At 37.5% G+C, this 16347-nt stretch overlaps 3 protein-coding genes across 3 annotated transcripts; 2 read left to right on the top strand and 1 right to left on the bottom strand.

Moving 5' to 3' along the window:
- Positions 1-1277: 1277 nt before the first annotated feature.
- Positions 1278-10985, top strand: LOC147295388 (uncharacterized). Its single transcript, XM_086231255.1, has 13 exons — positions 1278-1418; positions 6652-7137; positions 7573-7785; positions 7881-7973; positions 8048-8161; positions 8262-8660; positions 8773-9024; positions 9104-9360; positions 9444-9614; positions 9717-9824; positions 9912-9981; positions 10102-10197; positions 10887-10985. The coding sequence occupies exons 2-13, from the start codon at positions 6667-6669 to the stop codon at positions 10983-10985; spliced, it is 2343 nt and encodes a 780-aa protein (XP_086087381.1). The 5' UTR covers positions 1278-1418; positions 6652-6666.
- Positions 3183-6331, top strand: LOC147295389 (uncharacterized). Its single transcript, XM_086231254.1, has 3 exons — positions 3183-5350; positions 5440-5545; positions 5645-6331. The coding sequence occupies exons 1-3, from the start codon at positions 3198-3200 to the stop codon at positions 6329-6331; spliced, it is 2946 nt and encodes a 981-aa protein (XP_086087380.1). The 5' UTR covers positions 3183-3197.
- Positions 10986-12098: 1113 nt separating the features above from the next.
- On the bottom strand, positions 12099-13250 carry LOC147295390 (uncharacterized). Its single transcript, XM_086231256.1, has 2 exons — positions 13226-13250; positions 12099-12475 (listed from the first exon to the last, which is right to left on the bottom strand). Exons 1-2 carry the CDS (start codon positions 13248-13250, stop codon positions 12099-12101), a joined length of 402 nt encoding a protein of 133 aa, XP_086087382.1.
- Between the last annotated feature and the right edge of the window lie 3097 nt (positions 13251-16347).

Below are 16347 nucleotides of genomic sequence, written 5' to 3' on the forward strand. Positions count from 1 at the left end.
ATTTGGTTTGGTAGCCTGAGGGTTGTTAGGTCGATGTGGAGAATTGGAAGAGTTTTGATGATTGGAAAGGTTTGCTGCTGCAGCCTTACCATTGTTTCTGTAGCCATTCCTAGAGCTTGATGCCTTAGAATCTTGCACAAAATTCACAACTCTTTCAGCCTTATTTTTCTTAATCTCCTTTTCTTCATTTACACAAAAGCCTATCAAAACATCTAAACTCCATTTCTCCCTCTGAGTATTGTAACTACTCCTCAACTGTGTGTACTCACTTGGCAGTGAATTCAAGGCCAAGTGAACCAGATAAGCATCACTCATAGGCACTTCTAATTCTGTCAGTTTGGTTCCTGCTTCAATAATGCTCATGATGTGCTCCTTAACACTCTTTTCTCCATCATATTTAGCTAACACTACTAGGAAGTACCCCATTAGACATCACTAAAAATATATCGGTTTTACACAAATTGATATTGTCAAAGTTTTTTATATCAGTTGGATTTTTAGTTTTTTAAAAATGATGTCTAAATACATTTATATATCGCCAAGTTTTCAGGTTCGATATCTAAATTTTTGGGTAAAAATTAAAATTCTACAATAACCGATATCTAAACTATAAACTGATATTAATTGTTTCAGCTCAAATTCAAATATAAAAATTTTGGTTCCAACTTAAGTGTTTTGACTTAAGTTAGACCCGACACTACTCCCGCCCTCTCAAACACAATAACACAGAAACACTATAGCTCAACACTCCTCTCACACTCCTCTCACCCCGAGCTCTCTCTCTCTCTCTCTCTCTCTCTCTCTCTCTCTCTCACCCACGCCCTCATCGTGGCGTCGCCGTTCTCACAGTCCGGCCTTGTCATCGTCGCGTAGTTGACCTTAGCCATATCGTCCGCCCTCAAGAGCTTTCTCTGCCACACTCATCGTCCTGGGTTGCAGCCAAAAGGTAAGATTAGTCATCGTCCTAGGTTCTCTCTTTCTCTCTGTCCTCGATCTTCTCTCTATCTCATCCTGGGTTCTCTCTTTCTCTCTGTCCTATTCTCTCTTTACTGAAATTAGGGTTTCAAAATTGGGCTTTTCTATTGTTTAGGTTTTTCTTCAAATTATGGATTTCTTAGCTAGGTTCGTATGCTTCATGAAATTAGGGATCTGGTGCATTTGTTTCTTCAAATTAGCGTTAATTTTTTGTGGGCTTAATGCTTCATTTGCTTCTTTTAATTAGGGGCTTATTCTGTGGTTTTCTTGGCATGATTGATTCTGTGAATTAACTTAGGAAGTTTGGGTTTTTATTTGTGCTAATTCTGGCTTTTGGTTTCAGCACCACAGGAGCTTTGGTAGGTGTACAATTGCTTTCGACTTGGGAGCTTGTGAGCCTGAGCGAGCTGCAGCGAGTGTATTGTGATAACGAGCTATATAAGGTTTGCCTTTTCTCTAGCTATATAGCTGTATTGTGATAACGAGCTTGTGTATTGTGTTTCTCTAGTAGCTCATTTCATTTTCTTTGCAAGTAATTCCACAGATAGAGTACTACAGTATCAGCAAGATCTCTGCTTTCATGGTTATACCCTTGACACATAATAATTAATAAATTATAATTTAATTCATTACCCCTCCCAGGTTCAAAAAAAATTAAAACATGCATATATCAGATTCAAAATAAGGTACAACTTGACATAGCTAGCTGCAATATTATTTCATGCGGTTGAATTATGGAGATGTATTGTGGTTCATGTGGTCCTGACCCTTGGTAGCTAACAGTAGTCAACATATATATATATTCCCTTGCCTTGTGTACAAGCTAGGATAGATTGATTGCATGGTGGTGGTTGTATGAAGTAAATGGGTATTTACACTCTGCATTCAAATTTGGGGTCTAAAAAGCACAAGCAGCTAGCATGCACTCAATTAGCTGATCGACCAGCTATATAGCCCAGTTTAATTATATATGTACCTTATTAACAAGTACTGGTCACTGTCCCTCACTTAATGCCTAGCTAGCTTCTATGATCTGATCACATAGTGACTAAAATTAAGTAACTACTCATTCAAATGATCACTTCAATACATCTAGCAATATCATGATCATCTTGTATTCTGTGCACCTGCTAGCTGTTCGAATTTTGTTCAATTTCCAATGGTAATATTCAGCTAGCTTTATGAAACCCATATTTTTGTTTGGGTGCAAATATGCAATTTCCAAGAAAACCCAACAATATATATCTACTAGCTAGATGAAATAAAATGAAAATTTGATTCTTTATTTTGCAAAAGTCACTGCAGTTTCGAAGATGAAAGAAGTATGAAACCAATATATATTGCTTCATTCATAATTCATATATGCATCCAATTAAGTTCCCAAAAATTAATCTAAGATTATGTATAGAGGCCAGTATATGGTACATACTACATATATATAGCATGGTCGATCTAAAACAAGCAAAACATATGGAAATTTAACATATAAATCTCTGTACAATGTGGTATATAGCAGTCATAATAAATTAAATACAAAGCCTGCAGCAAGAAAATATACAACAGTCAATTAAACAAAGATTATCTGGAATCTAAGTGGTCTTACATGGGTTTTCTTCAAACTTCTATATATGAATATTTGGTGATCAGCTAACGATCTATAGCTGATTCCTAGTTTCCAGGTTAAAAAAAATAGGGTTATGGTATGGTCTGTTTGTGTGTTAGGACCTTAAAAATTTGCTAGTTTGCATGTTTTCATGTGAGGAATAGCATGTTTGTGTGTTATGAATGCTTTAAAATTTGTGAATCGTGAATTTTCTTGATTGCATGTTAGGGAAAATACGCTTATAACCTGGTTGTTTCTTAGTGGGTTGTGATTTTGCATCTTGAACCTTTTATATTGAATTAATTTGCTATCTCTTTATGTGAAGTTGATATCAGTTATATCCATGGATAAAACATGGATTCAAGCTGATAGAAGGAGTAAGGAATATGATGTGGGAGTTGCCAATTTTTTGAGTTTTGGATTAGCCAATAATGGCAATCGTAAGTACATTCATTGTCCTTGCGAGAGATGTGTCAACTTGAGTAAGTATACTGTTGCAGTAGTAAGGGAGCATTTGTATTTTCATGGATTTGATCAACGGTATACGACGTGGATATGGCATGGTGAAACTAGAGATGAGGAAAGATACAACGGTTTTCTTGGGTCCGAAACAGTAGATATGTGCGAAGTAGCATTTGATAATTTCGATCATGATCCAGATAAGTTTAGGAGTTTCATTGAGGAAGGAGAGAGACCCTTATATGCTGATTGTGATAAGTACAGCAAGCTATCTGCATTGGTCAGATTGTTCAACTTGAAGGCAAAGCATGGGATTTCTGATAGTTGCTTCTCTGATTTTTTGGTCGCATTTGGAGATATGCTGCCAGATGGTAATGTGCTACCCTTGTCTACGTACGAGGCGAAGAAGACATTGACTGCTTTAGGAATGGAGTATGTGAAGATACATGCTTGCCCGAATGATTGTATCTTATATAGAAAGGAGTACGAAGATGAAACAAGGTGCCCCAAGTGCGACCTCTCTAGGTGGAAGGTAACCAAGGAAGTGGTTGAGAAGAAAGGGGTGCCAGCCAAAGTGTTGTGGTACTTTCCACCTATTATAAGGTTTAAACGAATGTTTAAATCTTGTGAAACTTCAAAGAACCTAACTTGGCATGCCGATCAGAGGGTGACTGACGGCATGATGCGTCATCCAGCTGATTCTCCAGCTTGGAAGTTGGTTGACCATAAGTGGCCAGATTTTGCTTTGGAGCCTAGAAATCTAAGGCTTGCCCTTTCGGCTGATGGGATAAATCCACATAGTAACCGTAGCCGATATAGTTGTTGGCCCGTGATCTTAGTGACTTACAACCTTCCTCCGTGGTTGTGCATGAAGAGGAAGTTTATGATGTTAAGTTTGTTGATTTCTGGTCCTAAGCAGCCAGGAAATGACATAGATGTGTATCTAGAACCATTGGTTGAAGATTTGAGAGCATTGTGGAATGGAATTGATGGAGTGTACGATGGTTTCAGAAAAAACACATTCACTTTGAAGGCCGTACTTCTATGGACGATCAATGATTTTCCAGCGTATGGTAACTTGTCTGGGGCCTCAGTGAAAGGGTATAAGGCATGTCCGATATGTGGAGAAAACACAGATTCTATTAGGCTGAAGCATGGTAAAAAAATCAGTTTTCAGGGCCACAGAAGATTCTTATCACGCGACCACCCATATCGAAAACAAATGAAAGCTTTTAATAACCAGCAAGACGATCGTGAGGCTCCTACACCTCTAAGTGGAGAGGACATCTTAGAAAAAGTATCAGAAATCAATTGTATCTTTGGGAAGAAACAGAAAAAAAGCAGCTTAGGTGGTGAAAGCCATGCTCCATGTTGGAAGAAGAGATCAATCTTCTTTGACTTGGAGTATTGGAAGACTCTTTATATAAGGCATGCCCTCGATGTAATGCACATTGAGAAAAACGTGTGCGACAGTATCATTGGGACTTTACTAAACATTCCAGGGAAGACAAAAGATGGGGTGGCTGCCCGTTTAGATCTTGTGGAAATGGGGGTCAGATTAGACTTGGCACCAGAAGTTGGGAAGAAAAGGACATTTCTGCCTGCAGCTCCATATACGCTGTCTCGGGATGAGAAACGAGCTATGTGCAAGTGTTTTTTGGGTATCAAGGTCCCGGAAGGTTACTCTTCAAATGTACAGAACCTCGTGTCCATGGAAGAGCTTAAACTTTTTGGTCTTAAGTCTCACGATTGCCACACTTTGATGCAACAATTGCTACCAATTGCCATACGTTCGGTTTTGCCCGAGAATGTGAGATATGCTATTACTAGGTTGTGTTTCTTCTTTAATGCCCTCTGCACCAAAGTGGTTGATGTGTCCAAGTTGGATAAAATTCAATCCGATCTTGTTATCACCTTGTGTTTGCTGGAGAAGGTTTTCCCTCCTTCGTTTTTTGATATAATGGTCCATTTAACTGTGCACCTTACTAGAGAGGTTCGATTGTGTGGACCGGTTTGGTATAGATGGATGTATCCATTTGAAAGAGGCATGAAAGTGTTAAAAGGTTATGTCCGAAACCGTCATCGTCCGGAAGGCTGCATTGCTGAATCTTATGTTGGTGAGGAAGCCATGGATTTTTGCTCAGAGTATTTATCCGGGCTAAATGCAATTGGTATTCCCTCTTCGCGCATGGGTGACCCAAACACTAGTAGACCTCTATCAGGTTGTAGGGTAGTTTCAGTACCCCGTGAAGAATGGGAACAAGCTCACCGGTGTGTTTTGGAGAATTCTTCTGAATGTGATCCTTATGCCGAGTAAGATTCGCTGATTCTGTTATTTAAACACTTAGCAGTTTTTTATACCAATTTATTAACATGTTGTAATTATTGTAATCTATTTATAGATTGCACAAGGCCTACTTGAATACTATTTATTCAAGTAAAAAGAAAAGTGAAAAGTGGCTGCTAGAAGAGCACAACCGCAGATTTAGCAATTGGTTGCGTGATAAGGTATCACTTTGTTACCTTTAACAGCACTTTTTGATAGACATATTTGGTCTTGTGTTTCCGTTTTTGAGTAATAATGACCCCTTAAATCTGTTCATATAGGTGGTAGAGTTAATAAATCATGGAGCCAGTCACATAACCACCTCATTGAGGCGGCTAGCTCTTGGTCCACCTATGAGTGTGCTGCAGTATGAGGGCTACCAGATTGGGAGCTGCCATTATCACACAAAGGCACGTGATTCTATACGCGCTGTCCAAAACAGTGGGGTGAGCTTGGTGGCAAAGACAATGCAAGTGGCAAGTGCGAAAGATAAAAATCCGGTCTACACAGATATGACTTTCTATGGTGTAATCCAAGAAATATGGGAGCTGGATTATAACGACTTCAAGGTGCCTTTGTTTAAATGTCAATGGGTAGAGAACAACAAGGGCATTAGAAAAGATGAGCTAGGGTTCCTTTTGGTTGACCTTAATAGGATAGGTCATAAGGGAGATGTGTTTGCTTTGGCTGCCCACGTGAAGCAAGTATTTTATGTAGAAGACCCCATGGACTCTAGATGGTCAGTAGTGCTTGCAGCCCCAAATAGAGACTTTATTGATTGTGCTCAAGAGGATGAGTTGGGGGACACCATTGTTGACCATCAATCTTTTAGCCTTGGATTACCACCCGCTGAGGATTTCGATGATATCATGGGGGAGGATGCTAACACTTACAAGAGGGATAATTGTGAGGGTGTATGGATTGATCACTCAAAAAGCCAGCTGGCAGGATGCAAGGGGGATAGTTAATTAGCTGTGAGGGTTGTAAACTTTATTTGTGATTATGAATTGCAAACTTGAATTTCAGTGTGCTAATTAATTTGAATTTACCTGTATTACTTGCTCTGATCACTTTGTAACACTGTGTAACCCTATTTTGACATGAATTTCAATGGGTAACCCTATTTTTAACTTGTTATTAACTGTGTTAACTTGTTATTAAATTCAGTATTTTAAAATTTGTATTATGAATTGTTTTACTTGTTATGATCATTGTGTAACCCAGCTTAGGTGCTAATGTATTTCTGTGTGCTAATGAATTTGATTGTACCCTTTGTTGTAATTTTCAGGTCTAGGAGTTTGTTATGGCAACACCAAAAGGAAAGAAATCCAAGGCCAAGGCAGCCTCGACACCCAAGGGGAAGACGAAGGTATCCACACCAAAGTCAAAGGTATCCACACCAAAGTCAAAGGCCAAGAAAGCTGCACTATTGAGGGCCAATAAAGCTGCAGTATTGAAGGCCAAGAAAGCTGCAGTATTGAAGGCCAAGAATGCCTCCACCAAGGAGTGTTCGACTTCAAAGGCAACCGTTACGGATGAAGGCACCAGCAGATCCTCTCGCGGTGTTACAAAGATGCATGGAATCATTGTTAGGAAAGCTTTAGGTCGGAAGCTGAAAGTGGAGTACAATCCATATGGAGTGCCAGTAGGAGACGCGCGTCCGAATTTGGCTTCTTACATAGGAGTTGTGGCAAGGCAATCAGTGCCGATTACGTATGATAACTGGCCGGCTGTGACAGAGGACGAAAAAAATAAAATTTGGGATGATGTACAGGTAATTAAGAGCTGTTATATCTGTATTTAATCTTTCTTCACTTGCTAATCACATTTCACTGTATAGGAATTATTGTAAAAATGGCTTATTTTGATAATTTTGATTATGAACACATGTGCACATTCGTTCCACACTTAATTACATATCCATTTTAATATCAAAATTTTATTTCAATTGGACATTTTTTTAAGAAAATCTTACTATATAAACTAATGAAATTGATGGATAGCTAAATGGTTCATTCCAAGTTTTCCGTAGAAGGGGAAGAAATCAGCTCCATGATAGATAAAATATATCTACTCTTCTTGGTTATAAAAGGGAAAAGGTGTTATTTATAACGATAATTACAAGCATGCAGCTGTTATTTATACATATGTGATTAAGCAGAAACCTATAGAGTGCATACTAAGGGTTTTTGTATTTTTTTCATTGTAGGCTGCATTTGATCTACCACCAGAAAGCAAGAAGTGGGTGCTGTCCTCTGCTGGCACCAAATGGAGATCTTTCAAGACTGCATTAACCACCAAGTACATTTTGCCATTCAAAGACGATCCGGAAGCTTTAAAGACCCGACCAAAGGAGTATGACTTCATTGAGCAAGAGCATTGGACTGCTTTTGTTGCTAGCCGATTAACAGACAAGTTTCTGGTAGATATGCTAGTTTTCTTTTGACATTTCTGGTACATATGTGTTTAATAGCTTCCATTTAGGGGATGATCAAAAGGTACGTGTTGACATTGTAGGCACTACACGAAGCTCAAAGTCAGAGAACTGCAAAACGGAAGTATCCTCATAGGTTGTCAAGGAAAGGATACATTGGCTTGCAGGAAGAATTGGTAAAGGCTATTTGAATTGTGTCTAAACAATTGGGAATTCGGTTGGACTAACCATGTGATTTTATGCTGAATAGAGGAAAAAGAATATGGAAGAATCTGAGCTAGACCGATCTGTCCTATGGAAGAAAGCTAGGGAGGACTCTACTGGCCACATGAATGAAGAGGTGGATCAGGTGGCCAAAGTCATAGTAAGCAAGTGAATGAGTGTCGTTTGGATTAATTTGATATATAATAAATTGTTTTTAGATATGCTTAATTGATACTTGATATATCTTGTTGTTTTGGCAGGATGAGTTGTTGGAAAAAAAGAAAGCTGGAGAGTTGACTGTCGAAGGCTCTAATGATGTTCTAAGCATGGCTTTAGAGACTCCGGAGCATGGAGGTAGGGTAAGGGCTGTGGGGGGGAACGTCCCTCTTTCGGTGTACTTCAACATTCCAAGACAGCCAAAGGATGTGATGACAAAGACTGAGATGGTGGCTATGTTGCAAAAGGAATGTAAGGAGCTTTATGAGAGAATTGCGAAATTGGAGGAGGCAAAGAACAAGGCTGCAGAACCATCTACACCAATGCCGGTTCCCGGTACAGGGAATGTTTCCGATAAAGCCAGCTGTTTGTACGAGGCAAAGGTCGAAAAGGAAGATGTCGATGTAGTTGATATTGAAGAGCTGAATTTGGCAACAATGAAGGTAACTTATGAATCTTTGGTGCCCTTTTTCATATTATTAGATCTAAGACAAATAAATCAACATGTCCATACTAGTGGAGGTTTAATCCCCATGATTTTTTATATTTATGTAGGGGAAATCGTGCAAATTGGCTGTGGGAGATGTCAGCAACATTGTTGCATACGGTACAGTAATTGATATGGAATCGGACACAGTTCATGGTGTTCCTTTGGGTGAGGGAAACATGCGGGTTGGCATTGACATTGCTGACAAGGAAGATGCTTTGCTGCCAATTCCTGTGCGAGACGAATTAATCACAGTTGGGCAGGCTGTTGGCAGTCACGTGGCGTGGCCCCAAGAACTTGTTATTTGCATGAAGGAAAAGGTAAATGTTGCCTCACCTATGGTATTGCTTCAGGCTACATGCTTGAAACTAACCTGGTTGTTTGTATTTGATACCCTAGAAACAGATGAAGCATGTTCCTAACATGGCGAAGGAGCTATTCAAGAAGGATTCACTTGAAAAGAATGTCCCGAACAAATGCAAGTTGCTGTATCGCTTAGCATTACAAAAGATGGTCTCTAGTGGAAAGGCCATCACAGTTGACATAGAGGAACAAGTCTTTGGAGCTGTCCGAAAACTTTATATCTTGTACGAGGATATAGCTGCAGTATTGAGGATGGAGGAACTTTCAGCAACCTGCATAGTTGTGTACATGAGGTCAGTGTACTCTTTGATTCATCTACATTGTTTTTTTTCCTCATAAACTGTTGTGATACAAATGGATGCTTGAAAATTGTTAGGTACCTGTACGATAGGCTTATCGAATCCAACATGGCTGAAATGGTTGGTTTTGTGGACCCAGCACGTGTCTCTGTGGGAATTGGAAATTCAGAGAATAGATCAAAGTACCTAGCAGACAGGTTCCAGCAAGGAAAATGTGACCGTGTCTTTTTAGTGCCGTTCAATTCTAGGTAAGGGTATTTATTTGGTGAACCTGAATGTCAGTCATTTGTAATGCTATTTGTATATATGCTTCCCATACATGCCATGGTAATAATCGTTCTATTTGGTAGCAACCATTGGATTTTGACTATCATTAGCGAGGAAAAAGACGTGGTTCACATCATGGATCCTCTTCCAAAACTGACTCGTAACCAAGAATGGGTGGAAGTGGTGAATACGTAAGTTTCTGTTCCCTCATAAATTTACCAATATGCATAGTTCTTTGATAATGGAGCATAACTTGAATTTAAATTGTGGTGATCAAGTGCCATTAAAATATTCAATGGCGTTACGGGAAGGCAAGGCAGAAAAACACCACAATGGAAGAATCTCGCTGTAAGCATCGATCTATGTACTATACTTGAGTTTTTTAAGCGACTTATGTCATTCTGATTTGGACTAAGGATGCCATTGTTATATATAACTCTATGTGTGCTGTCTTTTGCTTGTATGTAGTGTCCTAAACAACCAGGTGGTGTTGAATGTGCATATTATGTGATGAGGTACATGAAAGAGATCATTGAGGACACAAACCTTGCCTTTGAGACCATGGTTAGAATTCTTTTGACTATTTCAGTATATATAAATTATTATCCGATGTAATTTTGATTGCATTTTTGTTTTGGTTATGTCATCAATCTGTTATTTTGGAGATTTTGAAGTTATATATATAGGCATGTACTGCCTTTGGATATGCTGTATGATTGGCTTGAACTGCCCTGCATATATTTGTCCTTTGCATGAATGTTTGCAACTTTGCATGTTGAACTTGGAACTGCCCCTTGTCTTTAGAATTTCCAACTGCATGCAATTGACTTTTTTAATTTCATGGATATGCAGCTTAATTTATAGGAAACTTGGATATGGCTTTCTCAATCTTTAAAGTTGAAACTGGTTTTGGATTGATAGGAAACTAGGATATGGTTTTGGTTGTTGTAAATCTGGTAAATTGAACTTTAAAGCTTGCTGGACCATCACATGTACTTAAGCTTGTTGCTGGGGGCTATCACATGCAACTCTTCCTTTTGGATTTTGGGATTGCTATCAGCTGCCTAGCTTCTTTATTTGAACAATTGCATGTCTAGGTGGCTCTGATAGCATGCAGCTAGCCTTATATATATTATTTGCACTCTGCCATGTATAGGTTTTGGGATTGCAGCAAGACCATAACTTTTATCATTTGAATATATAATTGCATATCTTTTGGTGGCTGATCATGCACTTGTCTTTAATGTTTTCAGTGGTCTAAGGCGAAGAACAAGCGGTCTGGTTACACCCAAGCCCAAATTGATGAAGTCCGAGTTGAGTGGGGAGACTATGTCACCGAGCATTATTTTTAGACATGCATGTTGGTATACTGTTTTGACGTACATTTTGTGGATATGGTATTAGTACTGCTGCCATTCCAATCTTTTGTAGAGGAAAAGGCAGAATTTAGAACTAGCTAGCTAGCTAACTAGTGTGCATAATTTAGAACTAGCCATGCCTTATATTTTGTGCAGATTTTTGAAGTTTCTTAGGGGGTTAAAAATGGATTAGCTAGCTAGGGTTATCCCTACTTGTTGAGGGATTTGTAATTTATTTTTGTTAACTTGAATATGGTTGAAATTGGATGTTGGAAATATTGTATGAGAATGTTGGATGAAATTGATGGAAGCATTTAAATTGCACAAATTGGATGCTGCATGTTCGAATTTTGATATCAAATATTTGACAGGAAAAACTGATATCTAACAATCCATTTTAATTTTGTTTTTTTTAATTAAAAAACATTTACAATATCCGTTCAACACTGATATCTAATATCTTAAAGCTGATATTTATACAACCATATACATCGAAAAACAAAAAAATAGCGATATCAAATATAATTTTTATATCACATGGTAGCTCAAACATGATATTTATACAGGCATATACATCGAAAAACAAAATAATAGCGATATCTAATATAATTTTTATATCACATGGTAGCTCAAACATGATATTTAAAAGACTTATAATATCTGAAACAACGGACAAACAGATATCTAATCTATATAGATATATCGGTTTTATTTAAAACTCTGATGTGTTAACAATATTAAATATCGCTTTAATAAAAAAAGTGATGTAACAACTTACCAAACATAGCTTTTGCTGAGTTTACAATATCGAAAAATATAACTAAACCGATATATAATACACACTTTAATGTCAGTTTTTAAAAAACTAATGATATTGAAAGTACATTAGATATCGGAATCCATGCATATAGATAGCGGAAACTTGGAAATTCGATATATATTATGTATTAACAATATCGGAAATTAAACAAATAGGATGTCTAAGTTTTTATAAACATCGGGTAAAAACCGATATTGAAAATAGGGTACATTAGATATCACGTCTGCCCTTATCGGTCGCAAACCTAATAGACATCAGTTTTCCACTGATGTCTAATGGGGTACTTCCTAGTAGTGTAATGACAAAGTGTTCATAAGATTAGAGATTTCAGCCTTGTCAGACTCTTTAAACTTAGCTTCAATCGATGCAAGATAAGTCTTTGCATTATCTGACTCTGGTATGCCTCCTTTGACAGAATCAGACATAGATCTCTTCATGATCAGAATTGACATTCTATTAGCCTTAGTCCATTTTTCATATTTTGCCCTTGTTGATGGATCAATCCATTCATCTCCATTCTCAATTGGCTTTGGTGGTGCCTCTTCCCTTAGTGCCAAGTCCAAATCCATCAGTCCAAGAACAATCTCTAAATCAGCTTTCCACTTCTTGAAGTTGGTACCAGTCAAGGTTTGGATGGAATTGAAATTCAAAGAAGAATTTACAACTGAGAATTTAAAAACTAAGTGTTAAACTTAATCCCCAAGAAAAAAAAAAAAACTTTACTAACACAGTCGACTCACACCTATGGGCTGAGAGTAAACCATGCTATAGCACTTAGATTATGAATATACATGTACTGCCTTATAAAGAACTTCCCACATCGATGGACAGAAGGAAATCCTTTAATAGTCCATGTAAATTCATCTTCTATGCTAGCCATCACCACACTGACCACAGTGAAGTAATTATCACTTATGAGCAGATAAGTGCTTCACCTGTCATGTGTTGGTCATGCAATTTGATCAACAACCTGTTGTTTTGGAGACTTCTCAAGTTAACTAGGCTGCGAGTTGCTTGCCTAATTAGTTCAAGAACCCTCCAAAACATTGATCATGCCTGAGTTTACATATATATATACAATATCTCAGATAATACAATAAGATAAATGATCATTCTTCATAGGTTTTGATTTTAGGAGATATTACTTGCAACACTACAAGTTACAGAATCGAAAATCCCAAAACAAACATAATAAAACTGCTGCATAAAACTGTTAGTACAGAAAAATATGATTTTCATGGCAATACAGATTGAACAGAGAAATTCGATTTCAAAAATATGCATACAGTGGTCTTTAACATATGATTCCTCTCATATAATCAGATTGTCAATTTTACTTAAGGTTTCTAAACATACAGCCATGCTCTGATACCACATGTTAATTCTGTAGGCTGATATGAATTGAAACACTAACCTGAATTCACCATAGCAGCATCCATTTTTGTCGAAACAGAAACAAGCCTAGACCTTCTTCACACTGCAGCGCCTTAACACTGTCTACGTAATGGGGAGTAGGACCTTTTGTGTACTTGCTGTGTGTAAAGGGATCTATGCTTAATATATACATATTGATTTATCCTAAGAGTTCGAATCCCATAACCAAACTCATTAGGATATCCTTATTCACTTAGTATACTAATTCATTGTCCTATAATAACTAGGAATCCCTTTTAGCCTCTATCTACCTTTAACACTTAATCCATATAGGGCCACAAGGTGTAATCCTTATGGAATTCTCGGTATATGCTTGAACTGCAAGTTTCCTGCTGCAACTAGGTGACCAAAACCATATTGGAGTTGAAATCGACTCCAACAGCTCCATCATACAACCTTATCTTTCTCTCTGTCTATGGCCTCAACTCTCTCTCTCTCCCTCTTCCTCTCTTCATAGTTGTCAACGGTCATATGATGAGCATGACATCCAGCCTCTTACAGCTCTTATATATATAACATCTTTTACACTGTTCGTACGTCTGGTCTAATCGTCAATATATATAATATGAAAGATAAAAATATTTTACTTAATTAGAATCTCCTTTCACAAACTAATGTCCAATCAAAATTACCATGAAAAATATAATCATAATTTCATAAATATGCTTGGACAGAGTTCAAATATTCCATTTCTTTTTTCCTTTAACCTCTTTCGTACCTTTTTTTTTCAGTTAAAAAAAGGGATGGATCCACTAATTTATTATATGCCTTGCGGCCCTTGCATATCATTTTTGAAATTTTAGGATTCGAGAATTGGAACCTCATTTATTGGTGCATTCGCAATTCTCAGACGTACGTCTTGAATGGGTCCTAATCCAATGGAGGCAGTGGGCCAATTGTTCCCCATTCTAGATCCGCCCATGTTTAGCCCAAGGCCCAAGGGTATCCATTTTTTACTTTGGAGCCCACAAACCTCATTATTATTGTTTCACCATAATACTTGGTTCATTCTGGTGCAGGATCTTCCGATCCCACCTTATAATAATTGTTTTGGAGGAATTCCACCCAATACAATACTTATTACTGAACACTCCCATAGTTTTATTTTTATTTTTTAATGACAAAGCAAATTTGGTTAACTTGACACTGGAATTAACATTCCATCCAAAATTCCAAATATAATGAAATGTTCAGTCACCTTTTTACTTAGAAGTTTAAAGTTGGAAGTTGGTCAACCAATAATACCCTCTGACCTTGGAAAATTTCTCCTTACTTGTTACTTGTTAGAGCCTTTGGAATTAGGAAGAGCCCAAAGGAAGCCCAATAGAGTCAAATATCTGGTATGGGCCTCTCGGACATAATGTGACGGACCCCGTGTCTAATATGAAACCTCAATGGGTCCCCCCCTCCCCATTGAGTCATTGACCACAACCCAACAGTCAACACGAGAAGGAGGTTTGAACTTTGAAGCCATCATATATAAAATATGTTTAGGAAAATAAAATGAATTGTATAGATGTATGCAATTGCCGAGAACTGAGAAGAGATTGATTTTTATGAAGTACTTTAAAAGCAGCTTTACGACCTCCCCAGTCCCCTACCACCCAAAAAAAGAGCAGCATTGCTTAAGATTAAAGTGATTAGGCCAAAGGCTCTAATCTGGCAGGTCCATGTTGCACTTTCTAAACATGTACTCTGCAATTTTCAGCTCCTCTGATTCAAATTTTAGGGACACTAATATTCTTATAGGACCTTACTTTCGGCTGGAGATCACCCAAATGAATATCAGAGAATATATTTCTTCTTATATTTGTAATTGACAAAGACGTACACATAGAAAGATATATAGATTGGATATGCTGAAGATCGAGCACTGTCCCACCATGGGGACACACCCTTTTGAAAATATTGGGCCTTCTTGTCCTACAAATCAAGGGATTTGATTTGTATGATCTCCAACTGACAAACAAATTGATGAGATGATCAATATTAATATTCTTGTTCAACCATGACTGGGACACCTACTCGATCAGCTAGAGTTTGCTAGGGGTACTAGAAAACATATATATGCAGTACCCAGTCAAGCACCAAGGAGTAGTAGTGCTTTATTGGGAAATTGAAGTTTGTGGAAATTTGCCTCAAAGCTCAGATTTTGTTTGGGCCCACCCACAGATCTTATTCATCATCAAAAATTCAAAACCCAAAACTATTGGATCAAATTTACATGCCAGTCTATCCCTGTTGGCTTTTGGTTACATATATGGCTCTTACTCTACGACTCTACGCGACTAGGAAGGAGGGGTACACAGAATGGAATCTTTCTGTGCCCAGCTGAGATTGCTATATAGCTAAATATGCATAATCGTTAAGAGTTTGACTTCTACATTGGACCACTCTCGCCGTACAAACCAACAAAGAAATAATAGATGAAAATAACAGGTTTCAAACTTAATCACAACTGCAATATTATGTTCGATCGAAAACCATTCAACTTTGAAAACTTAAGATATAAGATGCATTGCATCTTATAATGAAATATTAGGTATATGTTTGAATATATATTAACTTGCTTCTTCGATCTTCTTCTCAAAATGTAGCATCCAAATTGATATATCTAGGTTACAACGTTTGGTTGGAGTTGAAGCATAAACTTTTGAGAGAGTTTGTATTTGATAATGGCTTAATGGGATATTACGTATGTTAGAAAAGTTGCTGCATTTTATATATAAACACAAAGAACTAGCTACGAAGGATCCTGTTACTTTTAGTATATATGGTGACAAAATGAAAGAGTTATCTACATGATCAAGTGCCTAACTAATCTCGTCTGTTTTATAACTGGGCAAAGGGTGTTTAATATATGGATGTGGACTTGGTACTACTTGCAACTTGCAAGCACACTAGGCTTAGCTAGCAAATCCCTTTTAAATCAATTAGAACCACTTCAATATAAACAATCATATTTTCGTACCATCTTACATATCTAGCCTACTATTTGTGGCCATCCTAATCATGGACCGCTTTTCGGATATCATTATATAATTTATATGAGTATATATAATGTTTTTTTTTTAAGGAAATCAAACCATCGATTTAGTCTAA

Source organism: Dryas octopetala, chromosome 2 (assembly GCF_963921425.1).
Source record: "Dryas octopetala chromosome 2, drDryOcto1.1, whole genome shotgun sequence".
NCBI lineage: Eukaryota > Viridiplantae > Streptophyta > Magnoliopsida > Rosales > Rosaceae > Dryas > Dryas octopetala.

Bases quoted from the DNA above. Each gene is read 5' to 3' on its own strand.
- LOC147295388 (XM_086231255.1), top strand. From the start codon at position 6,667: ATGGCAACACCAAAAGGAAAGAAATCCAAGGCCAAGGCAGCCTCGACA. The intron at 7,786-7,880 runs GTAGATATGCTA...TTGACATTGTAG, and splicing joins GATTAACAGACAAGTTTCTG to GCACTACACGAAGCTCAAAG. The intron at 9,025-9,103 runs GTAAATGTTGCC...TTGATACCCTAG, and splicing joins TTATTTGCATGAAGGAAAAG to AAACAGATGAAGCATGTTCC.
- LOC147295389 (XM_086231254.1), top strand. From the start codon at position 3,198: ATGTGCGAAGTAGCATTTGATAATTTCGATCATGATCCAGATAAGTTT. The intron at 5,351-5,439 runs GTAAGATTCGCT...ATCTATTTATAG, and splicing joins GAATGTGATCCTTATGCCGA to ATTGCACAAGGCCTACTTGA. The intron at 5,546-5,644 runs GTATCACTTTGT...CTGTTCATATAG, and splicing joins GCAATTGGTTGCGTGATAAG to GTGGTAGAGTTAATAAATCA.
- LOC147295390 (XM_086231256.1), bottom strand. From the start codon at position 13,250: ATGGATGCTGCTATGGTGAATTCAG. The intron at 12,476-13,225 runs GTTAGTGTTTCA...TTAAATTCTCAG, and splicing joins TGCTGCTATGGTGAATTCAG to TTGTAAATTCTTCTTTGAAT.